The sequence below is a fragment of the Colias philodice genome, chromosome 24 (assembly GCF_061535455.1).
Source record: "Colias philodice isolate Cphi_HAF_F1 chromosome 24, ilColPhil1 Martin Lab GWU primary, whole genome shotgun sequence".
Lineage (NCBI taxonomy): Eukaryota > Metazoa > Arthropoda > Insecta > Lepidoptera > Pieridae > Colias > Colias philodice.
Genome location: NC_143109.1, coordinates 2,836,739 through 2,853,140, shown reverse-complemented (window position 1 = coordinate 2,853,140; position 16,402 = coordinate 2,836,739). Strand labels below are relative to the sequence as shown.

The following is a 16,402-nucleotide window of genomic DNA, read 5'->3' as shown; positions in this document are numbered from 1 at the left end:
AAACTTATGAATAAAAGAATTGGAATAGGTATGTGCTGTTAGGTTAATAATTCAGAAACTACTCGTATAATGTCAAATTAATTCAACAAATGAATTATTTGACATTCGTTTAATAACGATTATAAAAATAAGTAAAATACATATCTCTATAATTGAGTATTTTAATAATTCGGCGGGATGATCGAATATTTTCTATTCTTAAAAAAAATCTCGCATTTGAATGCTATAAATCTATACCTTTATTTTTAATTTTCTAGCAAGATGTCGAATTTCCTTTGCTAATATTTTTGCATAATTTAATAAATTACTTAAAATAATATAATAAGAACAAGTAGTGCTTTCTCACGTTTTTAAGTAATATCTAAAAAAATGGATAACATTACAATGATGAATGTTACACGAAGTTTTTCTAGTAGGTATTAAGTAATAGCTAGTCAGTGATCTAAATTCTTTGTCATGAATGAATGAATCGGTATTTGCTAATAAATCTTATTAGTTAATTGCTTATTCCATATTGTTATTGTAATCTTTTTCTTTTTTTGTTTTGTTTTTGTACGATTGTTCAAAAGGAGTTCAAGTTTTAATGGTTCGAGTATGTAAATTTGTTGTATTAAAAAAAGTGGTTAAAACAATTTAATGTTACCAATATTTATGAGAAATTGCCTTTATCTTAATCTTAATACTATTATAAAGGCGAAAGTTTGTAAGGATGTATGGATGTATGGATGTTTGTTACTCTTTCACGTAAAAACTACTGAACCGATTACAATGAAATTTAGCACACATATAGAGGGTAACTTGGATTAACACATAGGATAGGTTTTATCCCGGAAATCCCACGGGAACGGGAACTATGCGGGTTTTCCTTTGAAAACGCGGGCGAAGCCGCGGGCGGAAATCTAGTACTTAAATATGGAAAACTATACCTAGTACATATATGGTTATCATATTGTTGTATAGAAAATATAAACCATAACACCAAAAATTTAATAAAGTTCCTATGATTGAAAAATTACCGTAATGTAGTAAAATTGGTGGTATTTACCATGTTAGATATGTAATGTTTGTTGTGAACTAATAGTTATAGATGAAAATCGATTATGTGATTCACATTATTACATTATTCAACCTGAACCAGGCCGGTATTTAGACAATATTTGTATATGAATTTACATTGCTATTCGACTGATGTATTTGTCTCTATCCAAACATTTGAAAACGTAAATAAACCTCTATTCCTATATAAAAGAGCCTATCTATCGACCCATTAATGTTTCTTCGGAAACGTATTCATTAGGTTATATATGGGTTTCGGAAGCGAAACGCTTAATAGCAAAAGTTCTATGTTGGTAGTTGCCACACTAAAAACTATGACCTTGTCAAGGTAAAGCTAATTTGTGTTTCGTTAAGTGGTGGAACGAGGAATTATGAGAAATGTCTAGTTGGATTTATTTTTGTAGAGTTATGAAATCTATCAATATTTTAGTTCCGTTAATGTTTAATAATATGTATATAGGGATATCTGTACAGAGTGATGAGATATTATGTTCTTTACAAATACATATTTAATGATGCGTGAATGCGTGATTAATTAGACTGTAATCGATATAAGATATATTAGATAATCAAGTCTGATCCTGAAACAGAATAATTACCTAATCTGCATATTTTTCATCAAATGTATCTACTAATTTTCTGGTCATGACTATCGTTGATTATCTCACTGGATCTATGGGGTCTGGGTCTAAATATAGAGTTTTCTTAATATGACAGATATTCTCGACATCCGTAACACAGTATGTACTATGTAAGCATCAATTGATGTACGAGCAATATTTGGCAGTGATTGAGTGTAGTACATGAATTGTGATTCAATGCAGCAACATATCGTATGGCGATGTGACATCTCGATGGTGTATTGATTGATAGGTTACTTTTTAAAGATAGTATTGGAAATAGATCAATGTTTGGTTAATTTGTAATTAGTTGGAGATTGGGTAACTATATTCCCAGTTAGTCAGTACTAAGTTAAAGACATTGACAATTATGATTTTTACTTTATGAGCGAGCGCACACAAGCAACTTAGTTGCCCGGCAACTATTTTGTCTCTGTCGCTGTCTCCTCGCAAAGTTTTGAACGATGCGCACACGAAAGCGACAGCAACGCAACTTTTTCTTTAAAATTTTCTGCATTTATCAACATGGTTTTCGAAGAGACGGTTGTGGTCTGTGCTCTTGTCCCGCATAGTTCCCATTCCCGTGGGATTTCCGGGATAAAACCTATCCTCTGTGTTAATCCAAGTTACCCTCTATATGTGTGCTAATTTCATTGTAATCGGTTCAGTAGTTTATGCGTGAAAACTGAAAACCATACATACATACAAACCTTTCCTCTTTATAATATTAGTATAGATATGTACCTAATCGTAATTGAAAAAAGTTAAGTAAATGTGCAGTTCCAACAAAACGAAATAACATATTTTTCTATGGCGTCGTTACTAGATTACGTTGCTGAATTTTGTTGAACTGTCAATGTTGCCTATTAAAATGGCTCTACTATAGACAGAAAACTACTAATAATAAAAATAACTTAATTGAAAACAATATTACATATTAATTTATTAAATAGGTTTGAAGTCGGTGCCAAGCACTTAGTATTAAGCCCGTGCATCGACATCAAACCTTTTTAGTAAATAACACATCTAAATAATATGTAGTAATTAATAATATCAATATCAATCTTTTTTATTTTTTACTTTTCCGTTTTTGAAGTCGGTTGTTTTTAGCGAAGTTATTTATTTATTTATTTATTTACTCTTTATTGTACAACATATTACAATGAAAGTACATAAAACAAAACCATTTAAAATGTACAAACGGCGGCCTTATGGCTCAAAGCCATCTCTGCCAGGCAAAGTTATTTTATTAAAGTTATTTTTATTTAATACTTTTTAGTGTATTTTTCAACACGAATCAAACGAGCTCAACCTCGATAAAGTTGAGTCAATATATTACTAAGTTCCTATGGCCACCTTCCGATTCCATCATCAAATCAGCTCTATCTCATAAAAATGTTTCATCGCTATCCAATTTACATGCGTAGGTATACAAAATTTCAGCTCAATCGGTTTCCTGGAAATGAATCAAAGTTACTTGCTACATTTCAATTAAGTCATCGAGACCAGACAAAAATGCTCATAAAATAAAAACTACTGGCCTTATCCGAATAAAATTTATGGGACCAATTCCACACCATTCCGCATCAAAAAAAAAAAGAATCACGTAAACCGGTTCAGAAACCTCGGAGTAATCGGTGTACATACATAAAAAGATATACCGGCCGAATTGATAACCTCCTCCTTTTTTTTGAAGTCGGTTAAAAACTACTGTGTACGAGAATAAATACGTTGATATACGTACTATCGCTACGCCGGTTACGCGGCAACTGGCCGGCGGCCGCCGACAGGCAACATTTTTGTCGCCGTGCGCGCACTTGCATTGAAACCAATAGATAGGGCGACAGTTGCGTCGCGGGCTTGTCTCCGAACCCGCGGACAAAAAAGTCTCCCGGGAGTTGCGTCGCTACGTACGCGCACTTTCATACTAGCCCATGGCTGGAGAGACAAAATAGTTGCGGAGACAAAATAGTTGCGGAGACAAAATTGTTGCGGAGACAAAGTTGCTCGTGCGCGCTCGCTCTATTACTAACTCACTATTATACCGATGCAAGGTGCAATGCTCCTCTCAATAATTTCCGAGGTTACCGATGACAAATAAACAAAATTTACAACTGCACCATTATAAGTTGTGTTAAAAACGAATAAATGTTGGTTTTCAAAGATTTTGCAATATTAATATACCAGATCAATGATAATGACACTTATCTTGAAGATGAACCATTTATAGGTCAAGTTGTGTCGTTTATATCAAGGAAAAACTATAAGTATTTGTATTAAAATTATCTTGAACTTGTTATCTTTTAGCATATATTTAGAAATCTGATAAAGTCATGTCAGAAGCAATTTTCAGGTCATTACAATGAAAAAGTGAACTTTATGGTAATTTAACACGTAATAAATTTATTACTTGTTACGTAGAGACTTGGAATAGGCTATTATTTATTAGGTGCTTTATATTTTCTTACATTAACAGTAGTAAAAAATTGTGATAATGTCTTATTTGTGTCCGACATTCCCAAAAATTCGTTAAAAAAAATTTAAAAATATTAAAAAATTTGGAAAATCCAAAAGTGCACGCCTCATAATTTTTTTTTAATAATTATTTATTAATTATTATTTTTGTTTATTTAATAACAATTAAACCACATCGAATCAGACCCTGAAAAATGAAAGGGTTCTATTCCTGAGCATACTCAAGCGTAAGAGAAAAAAAAGACTCGATTAGTAAAGTATTTCGGTCGCTATCGTGTTAACAAGAAAATCCTCCGCACATACAGACACACGGACGTCCAAGACAGAACTTTTTAAACTGTTTTTTAACTAGTTTAAATAACAAAAATGACATCAAAAATATCATGAATGTTAAAAATAGTGTTTTTTCTTAATATGTGTGTGTATGTATTATCTTACAAGTGCAATGTATGATACATAAAGACATTTTAAGTTTGAAAAATCAGATGTTTTGCGCGAAGTGACAGTAGTACCCACCTCAACGCTTCGCTTATGAGGCGTGCAATTGGTAGCTTACTTACAGAAAATAAAATCTACTTATTTAACTATTTTGCTATTCATTTTGCATATATTTACTAACTACTTTAAATTTAGAGCAAATTTAAAACGTTTAGTCCTGGTCATGTAAACAAACAAACAAACTAATACGTATGTATAGGTACATATTATTAATTCGCTTCAAGGGCAAAACAGTGGAATAGTCCGTGATTACAATCATTGCGCCTGTCACCTGCCACATGCGTTACTGATGTAAACATTTTGATATGATTGTGCTTTTGAAACAATTACACTGTTTACTAACATGTGTTGTGTTCGGTACAGTGATTTTATGTATGGTTATGGTATATGGCCTTGACCGTGGTTATTGTTATATAAAATGGTACTGGCTTCATAGTTGGAAGCGTACATGAAAAAATATGTATAGGATAGATGTAACGTAAAATAAATAGTAGAGTCTACTTATAACTTAAATATTATATAATTAAATAAGCGATATTAAATAGATAATTTTTAATCAGTATTGTACATAAAGGCAAACAAAAAAAAATTATGAAGAGGGTCTTGAAGCGTTCATTTTATTCTTTTGATTTAGAAAGAATAGAAGAATGAATCAACGCCATAAATTCAGTTAATGGACTTAATGTTCTTACTTTACAAAAAAATACAAATGTCTTATCTCGCGAATCTTATAAAAAATCAATTAATAACAGCTACGAATTCCTCCGAAATAATATGAAATATACCTCAAGGCGAATTTAAAAACATCTTGGTAATAAATCAAACGAGAAATACACTCGTAAATGTGTCAAAACCTACAAATGACATAGCGCAGGCTGTGAGCACAATATACAGAACTGTGCTGTGAGCTATTCTTTTATAAAAGATAACAAATGCCAGCGAATTAAAGTCGAGGTGAGTTATAATGGGTTTATTTGGGTTAAAGGATATATTAATTAAGAACCACAGTTAGTGGGCAATGACAGAGTTCAACGGTTTTGATGCTATGGGCGTGATTATGATAATGAATGAATATGTTTTGTAAAAATGTATCTTCGCAATTACACTCTTAATATTATGAAAGGCAAAAAATTTCAAAAGTAAAACTTAATACTAGAACTCTACAATTAAATACATATACACAAACACATACACAAACGTGTATGATTCCAACCCAAAGACGTTTAATTATATAGATAACTAGAGGTCCGCCCCGGCTTCGCCCGTGGTACATATTTCGCAATAAAAGGTAGCCTACGTCCTTTCTCGGGTATCAAAATATCTCCATACCAAATTTCATGCAAATTGGTTCAGTAGTTTAGGCGTGATTGAGAGACAGACAGAGTTACTTTCGCATTTATAATATTAGTATGGATTGTATTGATTCAACGGTAAATGTAGGTACTTTAAAATTAATGCAATTTATTTTTGTACGTGCATAAATGTCTAACTATAAAACAATAAAATACTTGTATAAAAAAGTATAAATAAAGGGTCAATCGCACAATTATAACACAATCCTATTTTTCGATTACAACTGTTTCGACCCTACACCGGAATTATGAATAAAATGGAAAACTATATACTAAGAAATAAGAATATACTAAGAAATAATCATTTATTATAGTAATAATACAAAATAATTGTTTCGATTTTTTAGCTTAATTATTAATAGATACAGTTATTTGAACTTGATAACAACGGACCAAGTCATGTGTTTTAACTTTCCTACACGCAATTTAAACATACTTTTCTCGTTATAAATACGGTATTTATAAGATTTATTAAGATAGAATTAATAGCAACGGATCTAAAGAGATCTAGATCTCAAAATGTGTAGCTATAGTTAAGTATTTTAGAATACACTGACGAAATATGAGAGAGTTTATTCAGATTGTCATGTATATGGATAAATCTCTTCTCAGTTTTCCTCAACCTTCTACTTATTATCATGATTTATTTCTCGTTAACAATATCTTAAGAAATTTAGCTGTGCCCCGCAGTTTTACCCGCATTGCCCCGCTCCTATTAGTCTTAGCGTGATGATAAATGGGCTATCTAACACCGAAATAATTTTTCTAATCGCACCAGTAGTTCCTGAGATTAGCGTGTTCAAATAAACAAACGAACTCTTCAGATTTATAATATTAAGTATATTTAATAACCTTCATGTTCCGAATAAAAATAAACAATTTAATCTTAACATGGAAAATGCAGTAAGCACCGACAGTTATTAGTATGCAGAACTGGTAATATTACCTACATTAGTTTTAATGTGGTGATGTCAACCCTCTACATAGAAGTGATTATGTAGGTGGACACCAAGGTGCGGTGAGATTTCATCCAGTTATAGCTTTTTATATATTTTACGATTTCAAATGGTTTAGGATTGAGAACACGTTGTATATAATCAGTTTATGCACTTATAATGTATTAATAAAACTTATAACACGGAAAAATGAAACGTCTCTACATTTACTAAGCACTGAAATAGTTAAATAATGTTTTTAAAGGTATAACTTATTCTTCATTTTTCATTTTTATTGTCTTTAGTATGTAAATCATCTTATAAATCCATTCAATTATTATTGAATCGACTCTGATTATACTTATTATCGAGGAAAGAAATATTTTTAACTTTACTAAGACAAAATATACACGGCTAGTGGTAGAGCCTCGTAAATAAAGTTATTTGCGGTGTATTTAAAACCGAAATATCTCCTCTATACTCTCTGCGTTCAATTGTTTTACGGTACACTTTATTAGCGAGTCTCATGCCAAAAAGATTCATTCACAACCAAAATAACAATGAGTAATCAACGAAAATACAATTATTTTGAAGATCCCACTCGTGCTAAGTGATGTAAGAATGAATAAGACATTGTACACTGGTTATTATTCAGTTTTATGTCTTTGTTTGTAAAGTTTATTGTTAAATATAATAAGTGATTTTCTAAACTTGATTTCGTTTTCATTGACTGACGAGTGAACTCAGCGTTTCTTTAATTAGATACAATGTACCTATCATACAATTTGGACATAAATTATAAACACATACGAGTTAACAATAAGTTTTTTTTGTAAATGTAAGTAAAATTACACTTTTCGATTATGATTTTCCGTAGTTTTTCTCTAATGATTTGAAAATAGTTTTTACGGTACCCTCATAAGTATTGAAAATAAAATCTTTGAAAGTACATGTTAGGTAAAACCCATTCATTTGATCTGCATGCAAGTGATGTTCTAATGCAATCAACACGCATGTGTAGTATCAAGTATGTACTATTTATATACTGTACATGTATATATTGCTATGTCATTATTTGTACTACTTGATAGCCACTTAAGTTCAGTGGTTAACATATGACTTCAGAAATGAGCGGTTCTGGGTTTGATTACATATTCGTAACATAAAGTCTTGAATGGTAAGATAACTAATCACTTACATTCCAATAAATCAATTACAAAGATGTGAAATATCCAACAAATATCACAATTAGAAAATAACGTGGTACTTTACATGTCAGTAAAATTTAAAATAAAATAGTGGATATTAATTATCTATCTTTAAATGAATTTCATAGTCCTAATTGAATTTTCTTATTTACATTGCAAAAATTGCACTAAAATCATAACATCAAAACAAATCACTGCAAGGTTTTACATCAATTTCAAAAGCAATCTATTCCCGATGCTTGACTCATATGTGCGAATGAAATTACGTTCTAAATACATTCGATATGTTATAAATAATAGCACGGAACGAATTATCGCTCATTCGTATAAATTATTGTGAAATCTTGACATTGGTATGTGTTAGACGACCTTGGTATGATTTCAGGGGCGATTCAATGTACATTGTTTTTCCATCGAGAGAAATAGGTAGATATACTGTTTGTTTTTCCTAAAGTCTTGATAAAGAACTTGTCTGTAAGAATTCCGAAGCTCGTTAACTTTAAGGGGACTGCATTTTAAGGAAAAAGTTTTGGTAGAGTCAATTCTATGATACATTAAATTGACTACCATTATTCACCCTTGCTTCTAAATAAAATACTTGATTTGATATGTTACAATCTGGGTTCAAATAACTTATTAAAGAACTAGATTTCCGCCCGCGGCTTCGCCCGCGTTTTCAAAGGAAAACCCGCATAGTTCCCGTTCCCGTGGGATTTCCGGGATAAAACCTATCCTATGTGTTAATCCAATGTTTCCTTTTCCTTACCCTCTATATGTGTGCTAAATTTCATTGTAATCGGTTCAGTAGTTTTTACGTGAAAGAGTAACAAACATCCATACATCCATACTTACAAACTTTCGCCTTTATAATAGTATTAAGAATTAAGAGATTAAGATTAAGATGAACAACTAAATTAAATTTTCACTATAATACTATTAACATTGACCGGACAACCTTACTTCACCGTGATTTATATAACGCACATGTGATATATAAAGCTTCATTCAGTAGAACATAGATAACCCATTAATGCTATTATAAAGGGAAGACCTACGTGGATAAAGATGTTAATTTAAGAATTGTGACGAAAGCATTGCTTAGAGTTCATCATCTCTTTAAAAAATTGACTGGTCTATTAACTAATATGTCGTCAACTTGTTAGCTACCTTGTAAAAACTTCGTTTTTTTAGAAAATGCACTTTGCTATGATTTTAAATAATCGTGTTAAGTTCTACATTGCTGAACTCTTTTATTAATCAAAGTCGTCGCCACATTTATTGGAATGCAGGTTTAATTAAAACTTAGATTGATAAACCATTGCTTCCGAAACGCATTGTAAAGTCTTAGTTACGCCAAGATTTTTTTCTATATAGCTAATACAAATCAACCGAGTATTTAATGAAATAACAGTCTTAATTAACGATCATTCAGCCAAAAAAATGCCAAATTAAGGGCAGTCAATTACAATCGGTAACAACTTAAAGAGCATTGTGAAACCATTGAGAAGTTGATGTCAGGTAGAGTCAATTGGACGCCAACGCGTGACCTCATGCACATCATGATTATGCAATCAGAGATATACGTAGTACTAATTGTGACACGTGGCAAGGAGCGTGTAAACATGCGATGGTCTGTACATTGATAATATCGTAATTTTAGACGTGATACAATCGTAGTTAATTATCCTGCTGAGTAAAGATGTTGGCTGATTTGTCCAGTCTAAAGGCAATTGATTTTGCAGTGTATCATTGGCAGAGTGGTATTCTAATTATGATGATGATTGCTAATGTGTATTAATATTTAATACGTAGTTTGTCGTCTTCTCTTGCGGATTTAATGTATAAATTATGGCAGTGATAATTTGTTCTTTTCGCTTTATAATTTAGATTTGTCGGACGTTGGATGACTACTTTTTAATACATTGATATTTCTATGACATCAAATTATCACTTAAATCAATAAATATGTATTGATTTCCATAATAACCTATGGTAGCTTTATTGTTTTTCATTGCTTAGAAAAGGAAACATTGCGTAAAAAAAAATCATTTCCTTATTGAAGGATTTATGGTTTATATGTTTATTGAAACATAAACCAATCCGTAATAAACACAACAAACTTTTAACAATATCCAAAGCCTATTAATAGAAAAAATCAGACGCTTTATCAGAAGCATTCAAGCCTCAAATGAAAATGATATCAAGATAGTGCCATATAGGCACTTTGGTCAACTGCCAAGGTTCTAAGTTTTGGTGAGAAAATTTTTAATTGACGTCAGGTCGAATTTATTGGCTTCATTATTAATTTCATTTTAATACGAATGACAGAAGAGTATTTATAGGAAAAATGCTATTAAAATAAAGATAAAATATGCATGTTTTCTAAATGTTTCATGGTTCTCAAAAAAAGTAGCTTATGTCCTAACCATATTAAAATCTCTATAACAAAAATTCATCAAAATGAATCCCGTGATTTGTATGCATCGACCTGTCATACATAAATTGTTTAGAATCTAGATCTAGAATATCAACTAGGCGTAATATGTTTACACAAACTATATAAGTATATCATTGTCTTTAGGTAGGTGCTACAAGAAAATTCGCTCATAATACACAAGTTTAAATAATATGGCATTACAATAATTATGGTTGCACATTACATAATTATATTGTAGTTAAATTCATCTGTATCCACAGTCATTGCACTTAACTGTAACAATTGACAAAATGCAAATTAACTTGCATTTACATAAACCATTTTTAGAGACACACGAGATAGATATACACAAACATGTGTTGTCCCTTTCTAGCATATGGCAATTCGATCCTTATTATATTCATTTGCAGGAACTTTAGATTCGTTGAAGAATTTATATTATACATATTCCGTTATAATGCATTGGTTAAACTAACTGATAGTATTGAATAATGCATTTGAAAGTTTGAATGGATAAATCGATGAATGAAGTACATAATAACTGGTACGATTATGTTAAAGCACGAATTAGACTAAATAAATGAAGATCACTCACAATTAATTAAAAGAAATGTTACATTACGAAATTCGAAACTGTAATCCTTTTTTGGGACGTCAGAAAAAACGTCATTTAAAATCTTATAAATCTCAATAGAGTGTAGTTTTTAAATATAATTTTCTTTTTGTTAAAGGTGGTGTTGAGGGTAAATACAGAGTGGCAGCCCCAGAACTAATGCAGGACACATTCATGAGTGATTCGGAGGACGAGGGAGGTAAGCATATCATTATATAATTGCATTGTTATTTATTTTGTATTTGAATTCGTATGAATGTAATGTATAAATGTAATTTATTTACGTAAAATTACGGCTTGTCGGAGCCATGGGTTGTTACTTCCATCTTTTCTTGCGTCCTACCTTTATTACTCTCCCGTTCGAAAAGAAGAAGTTGAATTAGAGTGACTCCAATCAGCTCTTAAACTTGACTAACTATCTTGTTTCCACCAGGAGAAGTGGAATGCCCGATCCAGCAGCAGCAGCAGTACCGCTACATGAACAGCGAAGCGGGCACGCTGAACCGCGCCAAGCCGCTCGAGGACAGCGTGACGGACGGCCACCTGTGGCCCAGCAACAATGACAGCAGAGTGGCCACCATCGAGCGGCAGCCGCTGGACATCGGGTGAGTGCAGACAGGGCGATACAGCAGTAGCAGTGCAGCGATATAGCAGCAGAAGTGCAGCGATACAACAGCAGAAGTGCAGCAATACAGCAGCAGAAGTGCAGTGATACAACAGCAGAAGTGCAGTGATACAGCAGCAGAAGTGCAACGATACAGCAGAAGTGCAGCGATACAGCAGAAGTGCAGCGATACAGCAGCAGAAGTGCAGCAATACAGCAGCAGCAGTGCAGCGATACAGCAGCAGAAGTGCAGTGATACAGCAGCAGCAGTGCCCCTACATGCACCGCGATGAACCTACCGCTTGTGTGTCGTACCGTAGCGTAACCGTAGCTTTGTGTGTCAGGACCATGTGGCTACCCGATACTGTACATATAAAATTTTAATATTTAAACTATAGAATTAACATTTTTTATTAAATATTACTTGAGTTATCTAAAAACAAAGCTACATCAGTCCACTGCACTTATAGTACGTGGACAAATATCTGGAGATATCTATCTCAAGCATTTTCTGTTTCATTACACGACTTGTTACATGACAAGATGTTATTACCCCAAACCATACCAAAATATCTTCTCTATCTATACAAATGCTCAATAAAACAACCCATTTTTCCCAGATTCCTGGTGTCCTTCGTGGTTGACGCTCGCGGTGGAGCTATGAAGGCAAAACGACGTGGTGGTGTCAGGATTATAGTACCACCAGCAGCGTGTGCCGCTCCCACTAGAGTTACTTGCAGGTTAGTAGCAATATGAAAAGAAGAATAAATTGAATAAAAGAAGATTAATTAAAACACACAAACAAGTTTGTCAGTATAACAATGCGGAAGAAATAAGGTCTAAATACGAGAGTTACAGTTAAATACGATGGAATAATGATTAATTTTCATAATAAAATACACACACAAACTCACAATTTTGCTGATCAGGTGCAATATTTATCGGAATGAGATTAATTGTAATACACACTCGGTTTCGTTTGCAAGAAAACCACGAGCAAATGTCTTAGTGACCCAAATCAATATGTACTTTTTAGGATCCAAAATTTATAAAAAAGCGGCGGTTTAAACTTGAAACAAACATACAAACATACAGATAAACTTTCGCATTCACAATATAAATGTGCATCTATCATTGGAATGGACTCTATTACCCTCCCACCTCCCATTTTAGCTGGATAATAGGGAAATGTTACCCACGCTAAATTATCTAATCTACAAATCAAGGTCAATACATAGATGTAACATGAGCCTCATTGTCTAAGGTATATTACGTAAGTGACCTTGTTGTTTATTGCGCGAATTATTCAAGCGATATTTTAACACGACTTAATGGGTTGGATTTTTTGTTTTATTGGATAGGCTGGATTTAATAATAGGTAGGTTAGATAGTAAAGATCGCTCATCTTTAATTATAGAAATTGTTTGTAATATAATTGTTAGGACAGAGAAATCGTAAAGCGCAATCAAAGTTAAGTAAATTCTACTTTACAGTTTTTACGATAAAGTACCAAAAGCTATCGTACTTGCAAATGCCTTATTATTATATTTTGTATCAACAAATATCAATTTAAATAATAAATGGGCTATAACTACTATTTGAGTCATTCCCTATTAGTTCATCTTATCCCTGGTAAAGTGTCAAGTAAATCTATAATAGGCAATAGGATATAATGAGGATATATCACCAAATATATACACCCCCAATATCTCACACTAATAGAAAGAGGCAGGAATATCAGATATCGTACAGAAACCTTCAAACTTATGACCCCTATTCTTATCACATGGTCACACTTCGATCCCCTAATCGTGACGTAATATATGGTTAGCTTTCACATTGAAATATTGCCCCATATATACTAGAAGTTTGTTTTTCTTGCTTATTGGAAGGATTGATGTAATGGGCTTTATTTTTGGATTTAATTAGTGATCCTTGTAAATAGAAATGATAGTGTTACACCTAGTGTTACCATATAATAATGCATACCAATTACTATCTATTTTAAATTAAATATCAGCTTAGGTGCGTTTGACTTTGATATACTGAGATTGAATTCTGGAATACAACGGAAAACTTTAATTCAGAACTGCAAGGTTTTTTTTCCACAAGCCCTTGTTATAATTATATATTATTACTTACTATAATTTCGAAACAAGGTAGCATATTATAGCAACACATTTATGAAATGCATCATGGGGCTTGTCTAGAGTTTACTGTTTGTAAATGCTTAAGTAATCTATAAAATAAAAGTCTCAAAAGAAAACATATTTGTTACATTATATGATAATCTATAACGAAATTTACTACGTTACTAAGATTTAAAGTCATAGTGAATGACGCATAAAATGGATGTTTTTGGATCCATGCCACGCCTAATAACTGTTGCGAAAGAAATATATCGTGGACATGGTGTAAACATTGCCTATCTTCGTGATTCTGGCTCTTCAGAAGAGTATTTGCTGAATGTTAAGTAAGAATTTGCCTTTGAACCGATTTTGATATTTTTTTTTTTTGTTCGATTGCCATGGACTGTAATTTTATCTTGCTTTTTCCAAGTCTCTTCTTCTTCTATTTTAGTCGGAAAAACTGATAAATTGCAATACAATTTTCTGGTAGGCAACACCCATAATCTTCGTTATAGACGTCTATGAGCGACGCAATTTGCTTAAATAAACATCAATAAATACGAGGTGCTAGAAGTAAGATTTATTTAATTAAATAATTTAACAAATACACTAAACCAAAGTGACTCAGCGTTCAACCTGATAAAAAAGATTAAGTTCCCACTTAAATTAAATTTGATTAATTTAAATGGAAATACTAACCCGAGCTTCTTTGTTTGTAATCTTCCATTCCCATCGCTACCAAAATCTTGAGCAAAATAACATGTTTACAATATTAAGCTCTTGAATTTTATGAGTTTATATTTACCGATACCTTATCGTTCTAATTCTAAGCCAAAGTATCATAAAAGCTAGGTGTTACTGGGATAGTATTTATGTCGATGACATACAAAATAAAAACAACTTCTATTTTAAACGATTGTTGATGTTACCCAAAATTCGAGTGAAAATTAAAAATAGTTTACTACCTACCTATTACTGAACACTCATTAAACGCATAAGCTATTTCGACACAAGTTTTCACTATCGTTACAATGTATTTTATAAACAAACAGCCATAATTAGATTCAAATCGTGCCAAAACTTGGTACTTGGCAGTAGCTTGGGCATATCGTTTACTTTTGTAAACGGTTTTCAAAAGTTGATTGCCAATTGTGCTAAAGTGCACTTTGATTCGAGTGTCTCTACGTAATGTGATGTTGAACACGTAGGAATTATCATGAATGTCTTTGAGGTTGTTTTATTAAATATTTCTAAATAGGACATAGTCAACAAATGTCTATAGATGATGATCGCTTACCAGCAGGCTACAGCTTTTCCCCTAAAATCACCCTATTTCAAAATGGAAATTGACGTCATTTGTATAAAATTTGATTAATTTTGAACTAGTGTGTACGATAATTCCTTAGGAATATGCAATGAAGGTCCCTTATGTACATATTATTAAAAAAGGCTTGTATGTCTTTTCTATCTAGCCTATGCTATGTTTTTTTTCTAGAAAAAGTTGACCCTTATAATCCAAGAGCCCACGACGGCCAGACTTTCCTTTCTTTCGGAAAGTTGAAAGTTTCTCTGTATATGTCTCCTATACAGATAAGAACGACCAGCGACTATCAAGTTTGGGTTGTGGTTACTTTGGCAGGAAACAGGTAGTAAAGGTGTATAAAATAGTACCTCACTTTCATTATAGTTTAAAAGCTAAATTTTATATATGTTACTTGGGGACCTATAAAAAGATGGTACCTAAGGAGCCGGACAGTTATCATGGTTCTTTCGAATTGATGACTTCTTTGTCTTGCATTAAAGTTGGCACTTGTATTGTTCGCAAACAGCTATGTTTGTGTCTTGAGAATCGATTGGATTCTTAAAAGTATTACTTATGTGTTTGAAGAAAATGTAAAGCGTATTCATAGCGTTGATTTGGAAAGGACTATCTAAAGTCCTATCAGACCATTTCAGACTTTTTGTATCATAATAGAATTACGATACTCTCTGTTCGTTATGGATTTTATAGCAAAAATATTATTCAATTGAAAATATTTTAAAACGGGAAAATGAGACAAAACTTTGCACACACACACACACACACACACAGCACAGCACAGGACTCTGATCGACAATCTTTTTGCTTTAAATTTCTATGCAAAAATTAAGTAATGAGCAATATGTTTCTAGGCATGGACGTATAAAAAAAGACGGACGGTATATCGCCTAAACATTGAGTGAAGCCTAGTAATGGCGGCGAAACATCCATGTGTGTGTGCCAAGTTGCCATGGCAACAGCTGTGTTGATGACAATGGCGGCTGTATTTTTTTCTATAAATTTTGCCGTAATAATTTTGTCATTAAAACATAAAAGAAATAACTTGCTTCCCTGTGGAATGTAATCCCTTGTGTTTTGTTATTTAAAATTGTACTGTTGCGACACCATTTAACCACGCAAGACGGCATTTTAAATATTTTTTGTGGAACAGTGAC

General features: G+C 32.4%; 1 protein-coding gene across 1 annotated transcript in view; it reads left to right on the top strand.

Annotated features, from left to right (window-relative positions):
* The window catches only part of LOC149477652 (uncharacterized), a 166,813-nt gene that overhangs the window by 134,428 nt on the left and 15,983 nt on the right, over positions 1-16,402 (top strand). The window contains exons 18-20 of the mRNA XM_089710302.1: positions 11,313-11,393; positions 11,628-11,799; positions 12,419-12,538. Of these exons, the coding sequence (XP_089566428.1) occupies positions 11,313-11,393; positions 11,628-11,799; positions 12,419-12,538 (373 nt within the window). The remainder of the gene's footprint in view (positions 1-11,312; positions 11,394-11,627; positions 11,800-12,418; positions 12,539-16,402) is intronic.